This window comes from Notothenia coriiceps, unplaced genomic scaffold (genome assembly GCF_000735185.1).
Source record: "Notothenia coriiceps isolate Sejong01 unplaced genomic scaffold, NC01 NC01_scaffold00013831, whole genome shotgun sequence".
NCBI lineage: Eukaryota > Metazoa > Chordata > Actinopteri > Perciformes > Nototheniidae > Notothenia > Notothenia coriiceps.
The window spans coordinates 1-20,525 of NW_011346532.1; the positions used below are offsets into that span (position 1 = coordinate 1).

Below are 20,525 nucleotides of genomic sequence, written 5' to 3' on the forward strand. Positions count from 1 at the left end.
GGGGGGGGGGATATATCCAGTCTCTGATTGTGTTACGTTATTATGAGAGTGCTCTCATACTTGTTTGATTCTGAAATTGTATATATTTATATAAATATATGTGTGTGTGTGTGTATATATCCGCATCTGTAGCCTGTTATTGTCTCATTATACCGCACTGTCAATGAATTAAAAGTAAATATATATAAGTTGTCATGACATGGACACTGTCCATCAGAGTGCTGCTGTGCCTCCTGTCATCATTAATGGACGTCTCTTTAAAATGACCGCTCAGAGGAGAGGAGTTCTCATTTCTCTTACCAACTGCTGCTTCCACTCCTCTCTCCTCGGTTCCCCTCCTCAGTCTTCCGCTCGCGGCACCAAGTCTCGAGGAGAGGTCTCGGGGAGAGGAGTCGAGGATAGGAGTCGAGGAGGGGAAATTTGAGTATTGAGAAACCTCTTAAGTCTGTGTGGAACAGAGCAGTGAGGGTTCTTGGTTGGGGAATGATATCAAAATTCAGACAGATTGTATCAAGCTTGTCGCTTACGTGCTTAACATTATTTACACTCATCTGCTTTCTCCCTGCTTTCTAAAGCGCCTCTGCTACTGGATATCAATCTTAACTTATTAAATGTCTACCTGCTCTACTGTAGTTTTGTAATTAGGAGCAAGATTTGAATCACTTTTTACACGATACTGTATTGTACTGTATAATAATTCATCTGTTTAGTTTCAGTTTGAACACCAGGTGTCACAATTGTCCATAACACAACTTTTTGGCTGCTGATCTGCTTGCTGTCTCAGGAATGTCAAGGATACAAGTTTTTACAAGAGACTCAAAATACTGAATGTACCAGATAAGATAAGAAATGCGCCCTATTGGTTTGTTCCCTCTTTTTCTCTCTTTCCAGATCAGACAGACAAATAGACATGCATATTTAAATGAACATAATCCTCGCTTCACTGTCCTGACCTTTGTCCTGACTTCCCAGAAACACTGTGTGATGTAACACCCTGTAATACTTAAACATGCCGACGTGTCTCAGAGCTCTTTTTCTTCCCTGCAAGTCACAAGAAACTGTCAACTAGTGTGTGTTAAACAAACTCTCAGGACAGATGTTCCAGCCCTCAGGGACCGAGCTGTAAATATGCGTGATAATGACTGGAGGGGCGGGGGAAACTGGCATGATTCGTGCAATCTTTTTATTTGCCCATGGTGGAGTTTTCTGCCTGCAGGATGCTTTCTTTCTCTTTGTAAATCTCTTTATGATCTTGTTTACCCTTCAGCGACGATGATTACTTAGTGTTGCTATAAAAAGAAGCAGGAAATCTGTTGGTGCTTACAAATGTACTTCCCAGTCTCAAACACCCTCAGGCATGGACACACGCACACAGGCTCCCGTAAGGATTTACATTTTTCTGCAGTTACTTTACAAAGGATTAAGAGTTTAGTGAACTTTCTTGCACTTACTGAGCAGGCTTCACTATACAAACATGCCAAGGATAGAATACCCATAGTCCGCCTTGGTTTCCTGACTCAGACGTGACGTCATTCTGGAGGGAAAAGGGGGGCCTGTTGAGATTCCCTCACTATCTGCTGTGGATGTGAGAGGCTGTGGCTGCTGCTGCACCACCCACTTCACTTCCCCACATTCAACAGGAAGACTGGAGGCCAAGCACAGCAGCAGCACTCTGCAGGAGAGGAAGGACGTGGAGGTCCAGCTGTACCATCAGAACAAAGGAAAAAAAACAAGGCAAGGGAATGAGCAAGAATCCTAAAGACGTGAAGAAAATCCAGACAGTTTATCTGCAGAACTTGGAAAAACTCAACCAGGGGTTAAAGCCAGAGAAGAAAAGTTGGAAACCAAAGGAAGGAGACTTCCCTGCAGCGATGGAAAAGCTGCGGCAGCCTCCCCTCGCTGGGAAAGTCACCAAAAGCTCAGCACACAGAATCAGCAGAGATCTCACCTGCTCCATCTGCTTGGATCTCTTCAAGCAGCCGGTGTCCCTGCCCTGTGATCACACCTTCTGCCAGGGCTGCATCGAGGGCTACTGGACCGGGCCCCGGGTCCCCCTTCATGGAGGGACCGGCTCCTGCCCCCAGTGCAGGAAGCTGTTCCCTGGGCAGAGCTACAGGCCCAACCGCATCGTGGCCAACATCGTGGAGAGCTACTGCCAGGGTCTGGAGGAGAGCGGGAGCGAACCCCGCCTGGCGGAGGTCGGGGGGGTGGAGAGGGTCCCTGCTCCGGCTCCGGTCCCCCGCTGCATCAGACACAGAGAGGAGCTGAAGCTTTACTGTGAGGAGGACCAGGAGCTGGTGTGTCTGGTGTGTGGGGTCTCCCAGGAGCACAGGAACCACACCATGGTGTGTGTGCAGGAGGCCGAGCACAAGTACAGGGTGAGTTCAGCCAACAGGAGAAAATATATTGTTTTAATACACTGACCAATTTGGATTGTTTGGGCTTTTTGTGCTTTCATAATGCACTCTTTGAAGGAAAATATCCAACATGCACATTTATTGATTTTTAGTACCCTCTAAAATCAAGGTCTCAGAAGTTCTCTGTTACACATGTTGCTGCAAGTCAGGTTTTTTGCATATTTTTCTTAGTGCATAATACACTACATATGGTCTTCAGCCTGTTATAGTGTCAATTTCTTCTTTCTTCTCTACACACTGACTTTTATTTAGTTTCCAAAAGATCGTTTTTTTAGGAAGTGCACATTAGTCAGCATATCAGGAGTTTATTTCAGGTAAATCACTGCTGTGGCTGTTTGGTTTCCTACAGTGTATGTACGTGAGCAAATACCTTAAATGCAACATTACATATAGTTTTATATATAGGTATATGAGTTCTTAATCTGTTCCGATCTAGTTTTTTGCTTCAGATCAACTATACATAGGGGGGACATTGTACTTGAAGGGAGATGCGGGTCAGTGTGCAGTGATGTTGTGTCTCTGTCCTGTCAGGCGTCTCTAAACAGCTCCATGGACTCACTGAAGGTGGAGCTCAACACGGCGCTGCAGTGTGACAGAGAGGTAGAGGACGAGGTTACAAAGCTGAAGGTGAGAGGAAACACTTCCAAAAAACACAGATGCCACAAAGCACACAATACAATCATTACTGGACTAAAATATCCACTTTGATTTATTTCATCTCTTAAAGGTCACCTATAATGCAAAATCCACTTTTTCATGTGTTTTATAAATAAACATGTATCCCCTCTGTGTAAAGAGGCGTGGGGAGTGGCTCCTTATTTTCATCTATAGTAACAGACAGAGAATCAGCACTTTTGGAACAGGTCTGAAACAGAGAGGATTATGGGATGCTACAATAATCTGTTTGGTATTTGGAGCCAAACACTTCAGAGACATGTTTGTATATATCTGAGACCTATAATATATTGATGAAAAACAGTATAGGGCACCTTTAAATCGGCTTTTGCCAGAAAGCAATCTGCAAAACAAAGATGTGAATGTGTCTAATTCCCAACATAGATTGTAGCAGCTAAGAACAAAAGATCCTCTTTGTGAAAACACTGTAAGAGATTGCTCCCACTGACTTTGTCCATGATCCAGGACCACACGGCTGACCTGAAGCAGCGCATCGAGGCCCAGTTCAGCGACCTGCACCAGTTCCTGTACCAGGAGGAGAAGCTGCTGCAGGTGAAGCTGAAGACTGAGGAGCGCAGGGAGCTGATCCGCCTGGACGAGCACAAGGCGCTGCTCTGCGTGGAGATCTCCCGTCTGCAGGGGGCCCTCCACGAGATCGAGGACAAGCTGAGGGAGCAGGATGCCTTCACCCTGCTGCGGGTAAGATCCGCTGAAACCAACCTCATACACGTTCAAAACAGTCCATCTGGAAATGATAGACAGCATTATGAGTCAGCTCTGGGGGTAATTAGAGCAAGAACTGCTGAGCTCATGATTTTAAATCTATTGGTTTCCAGACTCATTTATGCTATGAAACAGGAATATGGGGTAAAAGTTCATTTTCATGATCTGGGCTGTATTTCGGTGCCTCAATGGCTCCAACATCAACATTTAAACACTTAACTGAGCAGGGTGTGACCATTCTGGCTTTCCTGTGTAAGTTATACACTATTATTAAAAAGGCCATAAAAATGTTTATCATGTCACTTTGCATTATTTTGAAGACTATCGTACATGGTAGAAATGTTAACACAGCTGCTACTTCTCTTGTAACAAAAGACTTGCACAGAGTGGAGACAGGATGTAGACCGTGATCTCACTTGTTGATCTGGAGGATAAGGAGTTTAGCTCAGGCACGGGGCCATACAGCGGGACTTTCCCCGGCCACAGGGAGATCCCACAGGGTGGGATAGCGTGAGCTCAGGCATTGATGTAATGTGGAAAAAGCTTTCTGCTTCTCAGATACTAATCATAGTTTGTGTCTGTCTTGTGTTTATTCCTGTGTCTCGATTCAGAGCATCAAAGCCCTGCTCCAGAGGTGAGTGAGAGAAGCGTCTGAATGTTTTATTCTGCATAGATTTAGTTTTTATCTCCGTCTCTTAACTGTTCTGACTTTTTGCTTATGTTGGAAGGCCTTCACTGAAGTTTGAAAAACCAACATTCACACCGCCCAGTCTGTGTGAGGGTCGTTTTGCGGGGCCCCTGCAGTACAGAGTGTGGAAATCCATGAAAGGAATCCTTTATCCAGGTACTAAAGGAATACATGAAAATTAGCATTTTTATATCTATTACTCACGCCGTGGTACCATGAATTTTGAAGAAACTTTCTCGTCACATCTGCAGTGTGAACAATTAACAAATAACTGAGAAAACTATTGATGAATTGAAGAACATGTAGATCTATAATTAAACATACATTTTCTCACACTCAAACTCGCAGTTTAATTAAAGTCTCATTATACACTCGAACAGATGCTCACTTCTTCCTAAACACTGAACTTTACCAAAAGTGTTAAATAGTAAGGTTTTAGTTAAAATGCATATCTAAAAAAAAAGCGATCATATCATTGGATGAATTAGACTTGGATTAAATTGCACGAGTTCTGAGAGTTTGTGTTGTTAAAACTAGATCCCATTTACTTAAAGGGGACCTATCATGCAAAATGCACTTGTGATGTCGACTTTTGGAAATGTTTAGGAAGACTTGGCTTTTTCCTTCACTCTGGAGGCATGCAGTATTCTTTAAGATTTCAAAGCGACACAGTGGGAGTAATGGATATACAACAAATCCTATTTGGGGGGAAATGTAAACTAGAAGCAATAGCCTGCACAGAAACCCTCTGATCTTTTAACTCTTTTGTTATTTGTCCTGTTTTAAGTTCCAGCGGCCATCACCTTTAACTCCAGCACGGCCAACCCTTGGCTCAGCCTGACCTCCTCCCTCACCTGTGTGCGCTACCAGACCTTTAACCTCACGGTGCAGGACAACCCCTCACGGTTCAACGCTGCCTTGTCGCTGCTGGGGAGCCAGGGCTTTACCCACGGGCGCCACTACTGGGAGATCGAAGTCTACAGCAGCACCGTGTGGACGGTGGGGGTGGCCCGGGAGTCGGTGCCCAGGAAGGGGGTCATCAAAGCCCTCCCTGCCAACGGCTTCTGGACCCTCTCCCTTTCTTATGGGATACAGTACATGGCCGGCACTTCCCCCCCCACCGTCCTGTCCCTGGAGGAGCCCCTGGTCAGGATCGGGGTGTATCTGGACTACAAGAGAGGCCTGGTGTCCTTCTACAACGCAGAGTGCATGGCACACCTCTACACCTTCAGGGAGAACTTCACCGAGACCCTGTTCCCCTATTTCAACCTCGGCTTCCTAGATAAAGTGCATGAGAATGAGCCTCTCAAAGTGTTCCTACCTAAGATTTAAGAAAGTGTGACAAATATGCAACTGAAAAAGATTTTCAAAAGTTGATAAACAAACATGGAACAATTACTTTTACTATGTAGAGAAGTGGAGAATTGTTAAGTTGCATTGTACATTAGATACATCTCAACAACAGAAACAGATGGGGCCCTGTGGAGATCCTCTTCCTCACAAACATTTGCAATCTGTTAGCTACTAGCTAGCCTTCAGCCTTCTTCTTGCCTGTGTTTGTTGGCACATTGCAGCTTACCTTTGAGTGTGACTGCCACCTGTTGATCATTGGCACAATGTGACACTATTTGAAGGACTGTGTGTGCATCATATAAACAAAAAAAGGGTCACTCATTGGAAAACAACACTTCTAGAGGACAGCAGCTCCACGGGGAACTTTTAAGTTCTGTAACACATTGTTCATTTTCTAGACTGGATCTACTGCCACACATTTCACTTCAGAGGAGCTGTGCTTCAGTGAAGAATGTGAAACTGTGTGGTTTATTATTATTTGAATGATTCAATAATCTTTTGTTGATCATGATCCACATATATTTACCACTCTATAATGTGGTTTTATGGAAATGTTGATACAGTACATTTTTTGTTAATCAGATGCTATATCATTTATTGTTAGTTTTTTTTTTGGTGCATTCAGGGACATTGGGAATGTTTTTTTATTCGAACTAGCTGCAGAACAACGACAAAACATTTTTAAAAGCGTATTTAAGATAATTTGGGTTTAATACGTTTTTTATAATGTGAACAAATGGTTTTAATTCTGGATATGTTGTACTTGTTTTGATAGATGTCTTGACTGTTGGCTGACTCAATGGCTGATACATGTTGGCAACCAATATAACTCTAAATGAAAATGTTAATAAAAGTTTAAAAAATGTCTTCCAACTTCTTTCCAAACTACTTATTGCAAATTAAAAAGTAAATAGATCATCCTTAGCATTTCATTACATTATGTTGGTGTTGGAGCCCTATCGGTTTAAATGAAAGGCTCAGGGCTCATATTTCAGTTTGTACATACTCGCTTCCTCAATTCCTTGAATTGGTGTCTCTGTACTTATACGCCCACATTGTACACTTCTAAAAGACTAAAGTGAGTTAAAAAATAAATCAAGGTATTATGTATTAATTTGCTGTTCAAAGTCAGTATACATTTGTTTTACTGATGAGAACGTAGTCAGAGATGTAAAGGGAATATTGGATAGATTGAATTATGTGGCGCTAATTGAATCTGTAATTAATGTAATGAATGAAATGAAAATTCAATATCAAATGCAAGTCCGACAAAATATAAAATAACCGAACAAATCATATTTTGGGAAGGACAACTCCGATTACATCATTTCTTTCTCCATACTACATCATTATTATTTTGTTATGTGCATTCGTCCATTTTTATAAAACAACAAAGTGCATTACATTCATTAGAATTAAGACTATATCACAATATATACATTGTATATCTTCAACACAGTGCTATAACTTAATCAGCTCATTACAGGCGTTACAGTCGCTGAATTTACTCAAAATAATCACTGCAAGCTAATCCTCGCCTCTCATCCTAAAGAGCTATGGAAGATGCAATTTGTCTGCACGGCTTCTCCCAGTCTAACAGATGTGAGAGTAAAAGTATGCGGGTTGGTTTTTGTGGTATCAATCCATGCATCCACTCGAGATGGGTGTGTCCGACCAAAAGTTAGGGGTGAAGTCTCCGCATTTAGTTTTGGCGTAGAGAGTCACTTGCTTGCGTGTAACGTGTCCTGGAACTTTGTGCTTGTGTAGCGAACATGAAAGCCTTTTTTATTGATGCTGTCATCTGAGTGAAACTTTAAAACTATGGCATCTCCCGCTGAGTACACTTCTTCTGGGGCCTGAGGGGAAGAAAAAGGGTTTTTGAAGAGTAATTTAAACATTTTTTAAAACTCTAAACTGGTATTTTTAGCCTTACCCCAGATCCACAATATCGTCCCAGCCTGGGAGACTTGATGTCAGCACCGTCATACAGCTCCACGTAATCATACCCGCAGTCCACCTCCTCCTCGATCTCAAACACTTGGAAGATGATCTCCACTCCGTATCCCTTCTCAGCTGAGACCACCCACAGACAGTCCGAGCCGCTCGGGTAGTTGTTATCTCCAAACTGTGCATGGGAGTACAGATCTTTTGTCTTGACCTCGGCTTTTAGGCTTCCTCCACATTCTGGGAATTCACAACCACAAGATTAGAGGGTCACACAGAGGATCTTGTAAAAGTGAGGAAAGAATGCAACTTTTCTAAACATAGCGGGACAAACATAGTTGAAACATCACTTTTTTTGTATTCTATTCTTTCTCCAAAGGGCCATTTTCCAGACTTTTTGGGCGTAGAAAATTGCTTTGCCCACCTGCTCTGTATGAAGCCTCAAAGCCTCTCTTCTGCACGGAGTTGTCTGAGAAAAAATGCAGGAACATTTTGTTTCCACTGGACATGACTGGAGAAGGCTTTTTGGTGCCGCAGAATCGTCCTAGACTTTGTGCACGAGCGTCCTGCCCGTCGTAGATCTCCAGGTGGTCGTAAGCACACTCCAGATGAGCCTCCATGTCAATCTCGTTGAAAACCTGTGGTGATAAAAAGGTATGAATATCGTTCTTTCCAAGGGTTGTGACAAAAGACCATTCAACATACCAGTTTGATCCGATGGCCCGGGGTTGTGGACAGAGACCAGGTGCAGGCCTTCTTGTTGGGATACTTATCGGGCCAGTTGGGGCTGCTCATTGTGCCGGACACCGTGCTCACAGCGTTATCACAGCCCGCTGAAAAGCAAAACAATGGAAGCTGCATAACAGAGTGGTCACATCATTTCCCCCTTTCACCACAAGTGTCCTCTGGGGTCTTTTCTTAAGAATAGGCATCCATCAAAAGTAATAACAATAGGCAGTTCATAAGAAAACTGTCCAGACAGAAGAAATAACATGTAAATAAGATATATCAAAGTTATAAAGTAGAACACTGAGCTTTTGTCCCCTCATGTCAGCTAATTTTGAAGGCGAGATTAAATAAAAGGTGAAAAACAAACACTTAAATACAGAGGTGGGAACTAGTGTGCAAATACTTAGTTACTGTACTTAAGTACATTTTTCTGGTATCAGTACTTTACTCCACTTCTTATTTTTCTGACGACTTTTTACTTTTACTTCTTATATTTTTTACACAAATACCTGTACTTTCTACTTCTTACATTTTCAAAACAGGTTTGTTAATTTAGTTTTAATCTGTGTTTGGTGGCGTGATCATTATTATTTAGAGTCATTGCGTGCCTATTGATTTGAACACGATCCGTGTATCCATCACTTCCTGGTCTTCTCTAAAGAAGAGGGACCAATGAGAACTTTGTCATGTTGCCGTTGTTCAGCATAGAAACATTCATTAGCTAACAATGACATTATTGTTCTATTAATATAAAGTGAGGTCAGGTACTCTTTAAAACAGCTGGTAGTTATGGGTACTTTTTACTTAAGTACATTTCAAAGCCCATACTTCTTTACTTTTACTTGAGTAAAGAAGTTTAGTCAGTACTTCTACTTTTACCAGAATATCTTTAAACACGAGTATTTGCACTTCTATTTGAGTAAAGGATGTGTGTACTTTTGCCATCTCTGCTTAAATAAAAATAAGACATTTCCAGTCTTTCTGTAATTTGTGTGCACTGACCCTTCCAATAAGACATGTGAGTATGCAGCAGAAACCGCCACTATACCTTCCTTGCAGTCGTGCTTGTTGTCGTGCAGCATGAAGCCGCTGCGGCACTGGCAGCTGTAGCTCCCGAAGGTGTTCACACACTCGTGCTGGCAGCCTCCGTTTTCTTTGGAGCACTCGTCTATATCTGTTGAAATGTTTAAAGAATTTGATTTTCAAAATTCCTTTGCACAGCACTTCTGTCACAGCAGACTGCAGAAAAAGTTCACCACATATTGGGTTTTGGGCCAAGATGTGCCGCTGCAGTGCAGACACAAAGGCTCCCTGTGTTACTGAACGAGGGAGAATCTGCAGTACTGTACGCTCTCAGCAAAACTCTGTTGTCTAAGAGTTTTATGTAAGTGTTTTTAAAAAGATCAGCTCTTCCAGTCCAAAGAACCAAATGCATACATTGTGAAATACATCAACAGCTTGAGGTTCAAGATATAGGCCTACACGTACACTAATGTGGATGTGGTGAATCCATTTAATACATTTTAGCTGGTCATTCGCGACATTACTACATTAATAAGATGTTATTATGTGGATATTAAGATGAGCTATCAACATATTTTTTATTACAAAAAAGAGCATTCAGTTGGGACATTAATTAGACATTTTCTACACAATTATTTTATATTAGATAATAAAATAAAATACTATCAGAGAAATACACAAACATTAGTCTTAATTATGTGAATAATGAAAACTGTGATTCTGAATGTGAAATTCACAGATTCACTTTAAACTCCAGACATGCTTTTAAATGATTGAATTATGCAAAATGAAATGACATTTGAACAAACAAGTTCAACATCCCTCCCTTCAGTCAAGCATCAGAAAGTGAAGACAGCTGCTTCATTGTTTTTGGAGTGCAGCAGAGGTGTAAAGTAACAAAGTAGATTTACCCAAGTACTTAATTACAATTTTGAGATACTTGTACTTTACTTGAGTATTTCAATTGTTTGCTACTTTGTACTTCTACCCCACTACAATTCAGAGGTAACTTATGTACTTTTACTCCACTACATTTATTTTGTATACCTTTAAGTTACTTTACAGATGTAGATAGCTGCACCTTTACCAGCTTTGATAACACTTTAATGCATCAATAATTATACTCAATGGACCAATTAGCATAATAAGGACTTTTACTTTTGGTACTTAGTATATTTAGATGCCAATACTTTTGTACTTTTACTTGAGTGACATTTTGAATGCAGGACTTTAACTTTTTCTTTTATTTCTTTAGTGTTCCTACACTACACTACTTATATTTTCACTCAATTACAAGATCTAGAGTACTTCTCCCATCTATGGAGTGCAGTGATGTTTCCCACAGTAGCAGGCCTTTGGCATTATGTGATACTTCCTCAGTGTTTCCTTCCTCAGCACTTCCTGTAAATTTGCCTCATTACTTACCAGAGAAGAAGTGGGCCTTGAAGCCCCTCTTGGAGACGGTGTTGTCAGACTTGAACTCGATCCTCATGTTGTTTTGTTGGGAGGTGATCACCTCAGGTTTTTCCGCTCCACAGAACTTCCCATGAAGCTCGGAGTCCGAACTCAACCCACTGCGCACCTCCACATAGTCATACTTACACACCTGGTGGTAAACACTGGACATTTTTACTACAGAGGACACAGAATTGGCCTGTGAAATGATCATGATTATAGTAGACTATCTGATAAAAAGTCTGCAGAGAGATGTATTACAGTCATGAACTTACATCATTCCCTTCGGCCTCGAACACATCGAACACCAGAGTGATGCGGTACTGAATGGGCGCCACCAGCTGCCACACACAGTTCTTATTGGGGGGGTATTCTTTGGGCCAGCCGGGGGTGGTGAGGGAGCCGTTCAGCTTGGTGATGAACCCGCCACAGGCAGCTGCTGGTGGGAGAACACACAGACACATTAATTAGATTTGTGCTAATGTCAGAATTCTTGCATTTAATTGCAGAACATGTTACCCACGTAGCTAACAAGCTCTTGATAACAAAAACTTAGATTACAACCAGGATCATTTATGTAATATAAATGAGTGATACTGGAAGAAGAGTAGTCACTAAAGATTACGCAATCACTTTTTTTTAATCAAGAAATGCACCGCATTGTGCTGAAGGCTCAAGAAATGCAGTGAGGTAGTACTGCCCTCTGGTGGTAGAAGAAGGTCATAGCCTATTGATTGGAAATACTACAGCTGTAGAAGATGAATTAACCTAGTTAAAAAAAAGTCCATACCCCCAGGAAGTTAGATTAGTTAAAAACCAAAGACTGGAAACAGGTTTTCGAAAGGTTTGATTTGATTACTTTTAGACAGAGCCAGGCTAGTTTTACCCACCTATTTCTAGTCTTAATAATAATAATCTTAATTAGTTACACAACTGTAATTTATATACTACCATACGTATTATGTGTCCTGCTACTGTAATATATTGTGGAACAGTCTAAATTATCTAAAACGTTTTATATTGAGTATTCTTGTGGTTCATGTCATGTTCATTTGATCATGTGATTGGACACATTGGATATGTGTTGCATTGAGAGAAGATCTCTACAATCAGGGTACAGATGTGACTGAAGCAGTATGCAGGCTCACTGTGTGGAGTCGCGTCTACACTCACTCTCACAGCTGCGTCTGTCCGCTGCCAGCTCATACCCTGGATCACAGGCACATCTGTAGCTGCCCAGCGTGTTCAGGCAGCGCTGCTCACAGTGACCGTGGTCGGGTCTGGAGCACTCGTCCATCTCTGGAAATTGGAAAACGTCAAAATAAAACCAGATGCTCTCTTTAATCCTGGCCGTTTGTTACTGTAATGACTTTCTGACCTTTAAAAAAGTTGCCGGCAAACCCGGCTTTGTTGACCGAGCCGTCGGACACAAACTTCAGCCAGAGCTGGTTGGAGCTGCTTTTCATGTCGTCTGGTTTGTCGTAGCCGCAGAAACGTCCGAGCAGTGGGCTGCTGTCTGAGCCGCCGTCTCTCACCTCCACAAAGTCGTAGGCACAGCTGTCATGTTTCTCAATCTGCAGGGGAAGCAAGGCCAGTAATGTTTGCAAAGAGATGTTACAGCAGATGAGGCCTTACTCGCCTTTCAACGTCGAAAAACTACGAAAACGTGGTGAATCTGAGGTTGGTGAAGCATTCTTGCATTTTCTCCTGTTCATAATGCCTTGAAAAGTGATTTTACCTCAAATGACTGAAAGGAGAGGCCAACGTTGAAACCCTCTGCGACTGTGATTTTCCACACACAAATTTTGTTGGACTGGTAGTCATCGGGATAATTGGGAGACTGGATCTGGCCGCTGTCCCGCTTCACCTCTCCCCCACAGATGGCTGCACAGGAGGTGAGAAGTGATTTGTTTCAACCAAGGGTAAGCTTTCTATATTTCTACAATCAGGGGAAAGAAAGTGTTGAATAAAAGCGTACAATATTGTCAATGTTGTACCTTCATAGACTGCTGTAAAGCCTTTTCCCAACCAGCTGCTGCTGCTTCTGAACTCAATCCACAGTTGACTGTCAGTGGAGATGATCTGTTCTGGAAGTGTGTCTCCACAAAAACGGCCTGCAAAAGTCCATGAAAAAATTACACTTCACAGAGCTTGGAAATGAGTTTATGACACAGGAATGACTTGAGGTTTATGCATGAGAGGGAGACGAGGTTTAAGTCAAAGTTACAGACCTTTCAGAGGAGCTTTCCTCCGGAACCCGTCCCGGACCTCCACATGGTCGTACCAACACAAGTGACTCCTGAAGAGGTCCATGGAAGTAAAATTCAGAACAATCTAAGAGACAGAAGAAGACACATGGAGGGAAGTTTGTGACAAAATAAATGATATGTCAAGAGTTACAAGATTGACAAAATATCTTCCTCTTGTTGTTACTACTAGGTTTGAAACGTGTGACACTGAGCTAGCAGTGATTCATTTCAATTAAGTGTGAATTCTTATTTATGGTTTAAAAAGTTAATCATTAAGTAGTATTAATAAAAGTGAGTACATTTTCAAACTGATCTGTGCACCATATCACTGCTGGCATGTTTGCAATATTTAATTACAGCTAAAGAGTCTGTAGAGAATTGTATTTTGGACTGGGAGAGTTCATGTATTGAATGTTTTGATATGAGTAACAGTCAGTAACTGGATAAAGCTGGTGATTTGTCTAGCCCTAAATGAATTACTTGTTGTTTGTCATTACTCACCTTCTCTCCTGGAGTGACAGAAATCCTCCACACACAGTGAGCGTACGCTGAGTAACCGTTGGGAAAACCCGGAGAAGAAAAGTTTCCAGAGCTCTCCTGCAGGCTGTTCCCACATCCTTTAACAAGCACACACCATAACATACACATGGTCTTATTACAGTGAGAAATAACTTTAATGTCCCAGAATAAAGAACAAAGAAGCTGGTTCCCTTAGCTTTAGTGCATATTCAGTCATGGTGTTTGCTATCTAATTGGATCAGTAAATAATAATGATACAATTAATCATTTGGGTGAGGATGTTTTCTGCACATGCACTACTCACTTGCACACTTGTAGAGTTTACGGGCCTGTTCAATGTCCCCTTTGCTAAGCTGGGTCCTCTGTCCAATAGGTGGCCGGACTCCATTGACGTCATATCGAGGCAAGATGGTGTCTAAAAAGATGCCTCTGTATCAGACAGATCACAAGCAGTTAATTCTCATAGAAATGGAAATAAATCTAATAATTCAAAAGTCTGCAGATGAGGAGGTGCAGCAAAATATGTTCACATATAGAGACTTTTATAACGGAATCTGACTCCTGTTCAACACCTTGATACTTTATTGATTGTGATTATCTCTCTGGGTTTGGAGGTCACTGTTGCACAGTTCCCATGGAGATGCACCCATGAATGACAGGCATGTGCAAACAGTGCACTGTGAAAGGGGCCTTTCGGCAGTGCCAGCCGGCTCAGTGGAGCCCGCTGCTGAATGCCAGAGAAAAAGGCCACTCCAGCCCAAATTGTTCAACAAAGCCTGAACTGCCAGGCCTTTATTTACCTTGGCTCGCCTCCATGACTCACACCAGCAAAGCGGCGATTGGAGGTAAAAAACCAAAAGCACAGAGAAAAGCAACGGGGCAACAACATGCACGAGACAGAAATGAAAAGGAGACTAGTGTGAAACCATTTCTGTGACAATAAAAGATCAAATCCCCTGAGGTTCCCTATGAAGCTTGTTTAGCAGAGCTGAATGAGGGGAACAACACTTGGTCAGTGTAGGAGCTCCGCTGATAATGCAGCATGAAATGAGGGGCAGCTGGGGAGGTCAAATGAGCAAGACCTTGTAATAAATATCATACAACTACAGTAACCAATCAGAACTCTCCTCAGTGAAAAAAGTATTCAATTAAAACTCTAAATGCCATGAGCATAAAGGAGCTAAATCACTTAGTGTAAGTAGAAAGGTGTTGGCGATGATGGCCTGGTGCACTGTGTGTGGCCGGTTAATATATACAGGCATAGTAGTAGTAAGAGTGAATCACTAATGGCCTGTTTATGTGAACCAGGGTAGAGCTGAATCAAAGTACATCTGGGAAATAAAGTGATTAAATTATAGTAGTACCACAAAACTCACTTTGGGAAAGAAAAGCATAAAAAGGTTTCACAATGCCAACCTGGAGAATGTATTTTTTGCATAATGCATGATGCTGCCAAAGTCGTAAACCTCCCCCAGCGAGTCAACCTCGCCCGGCTCCATCTTCAGGAAGTTATACTCCTGCCCTATTCATAAACACATCATCAGTGGAGTGAATGAAAGAAGAAACATCTGGAGGGTCAGTGAGGATAGCATGTTTTTACACTTTTTTATCCAGTGTCAGTACCTGGTTGGATGTTGTCTCTGATGATGCTGACATGCTCGTCCCGGTCTGGACGTGTGTGTTCGTGCCAGAAGCCGATCACGTGACCCAGTTCATGCACCACGATGCCAAACTTGTCACAGTTCTTCCCTATAGAGATGGCCTGAGGGCCGGCACCTCTCCTCCCCACGTAGGAGCAACACCTGCAGGGGCGACACTATTTCACTAAAGAGCACCTTAACAAACACTGAGGTGCATGAGTGTAACATAGGGCAATACACCCATGTGTCTAAACATCATAACTAGAAGCTTTACCTTTTTTGTTACCTTTTGTAGAATACAAGTTTTTCAGATTTTATGTTTTTGGATGTAACATTCCCAGGTTGCCATTGCCTTCATATATGTCTGTGTACTTAGATGGGCCAATCAAATGAATCGTTCCAATGGGCCAATCAAATCCCTTGTTTTAAATGACCAGCCCAATGGCTCGTTTTATTTGACCGATCAATTGGCTAATTTCAACTGACCAATCATATGGCTTGTTTAATTCGACCAATCAAATGGCTTTTTTCATTGGGCCATTCAAACACACACAACAGAATGTTTGGCTGCCATATGAGCAAAGTCCTTCAGTATGGAGCCATTATCTACATGCAAGCATCTTGATCAATTATTGAATAAAACTAAATAGCATCTTAACAAATTAAATGATTTAGAAGGGACAGCAGCTTCATGAAACATTTTCAGTGCCTTTCTTGCAAGTCAATCAGAGCAGACTGGGCTTTTTAGGGAGAATAACTTACAGTGACAGTAACTACAGTGTAATGTTTCATATGAGCATGAATACAGGGATACTTGGACAAACTCTACGAGACAAATAATGTGTCTTTAGAACATGTACACGTGTTAGTAGAAACCCAAGTATATATAAGAATGGTTAATGAGCAGCCAACTCACCCACAGGGTCGGTAGGTGAAAACAATGTAGCTTTCTTCAGTCGTCCTGTCAGTGAATGTTACACAAGTGTGTTTCTCCCAGTGACGCATGGCCTGTCGGAAAATGGCTCTCTGACTGCCTGAAAGGAATTAGAGTTTGACAGCCTCACCAGGTCAAAATCACAGAGAGCAGCCAACACATGCTGACTGTGTATAGCAGACAACTCTCCTGTAAATATTTAAGAAAGCTTTCCTGTTTTAATCCAGAGCTCACCTGTGAAGTTCCCACTGATCACATACGGGATGATGCCGTCCGGCCACACTCTCTCAGGTCTGGATGTGGCCGCTCTCCTCCTCCGACGGAGACTCTGTCTGTCTGTGGCTCTCTTACTCCTGATGCTCTCACTGGAGCTGTTAACTGTGCAGAAAATGAGTCTGGATTGAGTATATCCCTTTATTTGAACACCCCAAACAGTCATAAGAATAATTCAAAGGTCAGTAAATTAATGATATTTGATACCTGAGTCTGTGTTGTTGGTCTGGACAGTGGGCGTTGCACCATCACTGCTGAGGGCTCTAAACATGCGGAGGTCATCTTCATCAAGGGCGATATCTCCCAAAAAGGCAGCTGGGGCAAAAAGATGAACACTCAGATACATTGATTTTCTCATCTAAGCTCTAAGAATATTTCCCAAATATCATATTATTTCTTTAATTCCTGAGTAGTGTTATCAAGTAATGTGGAGAAAACTAAACTTTAGAAAATTACCTATTTCTCACACTGTGTCATTCAGTAGATCCAAACAAAGGTTTGAGCGGTTGGTTTAATAATTTCTTCATCACAGACAGAACCTGACTAAGGATATTTTTAAAACTCATCTCTGATACTCAGTTATTTTTCTTACTTCAAAAAGCAGCCCAACTTCACTGCATGAATTACTGTGTCTGATATCTCTGTCCTGAGAAGAGGTCTAAACTGACTCCATGTGTCTGTTTGATCAGCAAACACTCCTCCTGAGCACACACACTGAAACATATTGGAGGACTGTCTCGGTCAAGAATAAAGATGTGAACTGAATACCTGATAGCATTGTGACTACACTTTGCTGGACTTGTACTCCAATGGCAAAACAACAACAACCATAAAGAACTCTTGTAAGAAGTTCGTATATTCATTTATGGCCTTGAGATTAAGTCTGTAGAGTTGTGTGTTTCTCAAAGTTACAGAACTAGGTTGAGGTAAAATGCCTTAGTCAATAAGCAGAGATATGTTTTCATAATTATACCCAGCAACTCATTAACTGAGGAGTGAAGTCCTTTACTGTACATCGGAGCAAAGAGCTATGCAGGCTTGATAAGATGAAGAACTGCATCTTCCACACCTTCGAAGACTCAACATCACTTTCTACCAACCAAATTATGATTAGAGGAAACTCTTCTAAATTGAATCACTTGTGACCAACCATGTAAATCAGGATGACCCACAGAGCACTCCAGGAACAATGTTTGTTTTGTGTGTGTTTGGTTTAGCAGCATGGATTCCCCAAACATTACTCTTATCTTTTGTACGTGTCCCAGATATCAGGTGTGACAGCATTATAACGTCAGCCCCAGGCTTAATGTTTTACTAAGCCTAAAAATGCTAGGTATGGAAAAGTGTTCTTGCATAACAGCATAAGATAAAAAAAAAAGGTGAACGTGTTAAAGAGTTGCAGGTTGGGAGAAAAAAACAAGCAAGTGTAAATAACCAAACAAGCCAAAAGAAGGACTGATTCATGTCTGGACTTAAGTTTTGTTGAAAGCAGGAAAACCTGCAACTTCAGCGTCAAAAACACAAAGTTGAACCACAAGACACAAAACATTACAAACACACTATACTGAAGTCCAAATGAGCTTTCAGTTACTGACAAACACACAACTAAATCCAGGCTTCAAAGTGTCTATTCTGAAACCTAATTAGAGGAATCCCACACACATCTGACCATGTTTTCGGTTCCCTCACATTTTGCTTCCATTATAATGACCTCCTGCACACAACAGTATCTCATGTTTTACTAGTCGGGCAGAAAAGCTTAGTAAAGTTGCTCCCATTAAATACCTCATTTAGCTGTGTGATGTAACCACCTTTGAAAGTCCAACTGAAAAGACATAGCAGGCCCTGTGTCGGCCTTTTGAAGTGAATTCACTCATGCAAAGGGTGACTGTAAATGACTGTCACCCCTGCAGTGTGCGCCCCATACCCTGAAGCCAGAGGGATTTCACCGGCGTCCTGCCGAGGACAGCGTTGGCACGGCCTCAATGACCCCCAGTCTCCAGGCAACTGCCTCGGAGAAGAAGAGTGGTGTGTTGTGGAAGTTTCAGAAGTCACAAGTGAAAAGGGACCACAACCAGCTGGGGGCCCGCTAATAAGCAAAGTGATCTTTTGGCTTGTTATACAATGGAATAAAGTTGCATATTCTTTAACTCTAGAAAGCTAATTGCAATGGTATTAAAGACGGGTTTATCAAATCAGACACCTCCTCCTGACCTCTAGGCCTATATCTGAGTATTGTTATGGTATGCTTTGTTGAATAGTTCTTCTTATTTTTTAAACACAATGTCACTAAAAACATGTTCTCTATTACTGCACCTGAGTACAACTCTGAGGTACTTCACTTGTGTACTTCAATTTTAACTTATGAGATACTTGTTCTCCACGAATATTGAGACAAATAGCTTACGTTTTCTTCCACTATATCTGAAAGCTTTGTTACAATACTGTAAACTATAACGCTATGCCACAGATGAAACTTCAGCAAAATTGAACTGTTTTTCACTAAAACTGTCATATGAAATGATATAAAAGGGCCCTTTCAGTCATCTAACTAATCAATTTATTTATTATACCATATTTATTTTAAATACAAGACTTTTTCCTTGTAATGGAGTATTTTTATGTTGTGGTATTAGTTCTTCCAACACTACAAGATACTTGAACAATATAGCTGTTGCATTAGGCTGATTTGTCTCAAGAGATTGCTACTTGTTTTACTTTAGACCAACACTTAAAATACCTACATTATAAGTCAAGAGCAAGTTATATACAAACATCTTCAAATAACATTTATTTTACTTATATTGTGGAAATCAGTGTTTTTACTCATGCAGGTTAACACTAAATTGTTATCTCGTTGATAAATTATTGACAATATATGGAAGGATTTTTTCTTTTGCATTTAAATATTTGTATACCTAAATGTTATCCTACTTTTTCCATACATTTACATCAACATTAATAGCTACATTTAACTTTGAGATGTCTGAGCTCAATGTGTTATGGCCTATAGAGGCTACGTGTATTGGAACAACACACAGAACATAATACTCCTGCATACAACAAAAGGGAATGCATAGGATGAATATATTTGCAGACGAGGTAAAATTGACTGTACCAGCTTTACAGGGATCCTTGTAGTCGATTACATCCCCGTGGAGAGTAACATGAGGGTCCACCGCCTCCCAGTCAGCCGCCAGAGAAACGCGCAGACTGCACAGCAGCAGACACAGAAACGCTGGAGCGACTTCCATTACGTAGGCTACCATCAAATGTCTACAACAGGTAAAGTTGGTAAATGTGGGCAGTGACAATCGCTCAAACTAAAGTTCCTCGACAGCAGCAGCGGTGTGATTTCAGGAACACAGCGCTGTTTCCTCACGGCTCCATGCTGCTGCAGTGATCCGCTGCCATACAGCACCGAGAGAGCACAGTGCATAACAGCCATGCATCTGAACCAGAGGCACTTCACCTGCAGGCAGATGCGCTATGCACACTCACAATGTGGGACTAGCTACCAAACCTAACAATGTTTCTCATGGCACTTAATCCTCTTTCTTTCTTTCTTCTTATGTTCTTTCTTCTGTCTGTCTTTATTTCTTAATTTGGAGGATCATTTTGGAGCAAAATTGCAGATGTATTGTCCAGCCAAAAAGTATTTACTTTCACCCTGACATTTTTTTGTAATTCCTGCAAACCTACAAGCTAACTTATTACAACATACTGGAAATCCCAGGCTCTTTCTCAAGACAGGTTTAAACTTTAAACACATCTTAAATAGGAGTTAATTCTTGACCCTATATACCACCTCCAGGTGACAGGGTCCACTCCACACACACCTACTGTACTTTGTTAAGACAATTTGTTAAGACAATTTGTTAAGCGGATTTAAAAAGTGAGCAA

At 41.5% G+C, this 20,525-nt stretch overlaps 2 protein-coding genes across 3 annotated transcripts; one reads left to right on the top strand and one right to left on the bottom strand.

Moving 5' to 3' along the window:
* The first annotated feature begins 956 nt into the window (after window positions 1-956).
* Window positions 957-6,723, top strand: trim69 (tripartite motif containing 69). Its single transcript, XM_010774318.1, has 6 exons — window positions 957-2,378; window positions 2,949-3,044; window positions 3,558-3,791; window positions 4,427-4,449; window positions 4,544-4,659; window positions 5,291-6,723. The coding sequence occupies exons 1-6, from the start codon at window positions 1,743-1,745 to the stop codon at window positions 5,833-5,835; spliced, it is 1,650 nt and encodes a 549-aa protein (XP_010772620.1). The 5' UTR covers window positions 957-1,742; the 3' UTR covers window positions 5,836-6,723.
* Window positions 6,504-20,097, bottom strand: LOC104948155 (bone morphogenetic protein 1-like). Of its 2 annotated transcripts, none has more exons than XM_010774317.1 (20): window positions 19,741-20,097; window positions 16,830-16,937; window positions 16,584-16,727; window positions 16,332-16,449; window positions 15,399-15,577; window positions 15,192-15,297; window positions 14,080-14,204; window positions 13,758-13,873; window positions 13,239-13,341; window positions 13,005-13,121; window positions 12,746-12,891; window positions 12,386-12,581; window positions 12,181-12,306; window positions 11,283-11,443; window positions 10,978-11,158; window positions 9,578-9,703; window positions 8,506-8,633; window positions 8,225-8,438; window positions 7,790-8,040; window positions 6,504-7,712 (listed from the first exon to the last, which is right to left on the bottom strand). In XM_010774317.1, the coding sequence occupies exons 1-20, from the start codon at window positions 19,889-19,891 to the stop codon at window positions 7,578-7,580; spliced, it is 2,931 nt and encodes a 976-aa protein (XP_010772619.1). In that variant the 5' UTR covers window positions 19,892-20,097; the 3' UTR covers window positions 6,504-7,577. The 2 variants fall into 2 exon arrangements, with proteins under 2 accessions (XP_010772619.1, XP_010772618.1); XM_010774316.1 differs by having other exon boundaries at window positions 11,283-11,446.
* Between the last annotated feature and the right edge of the window lie 428 nt (window positions 20,098-20,525).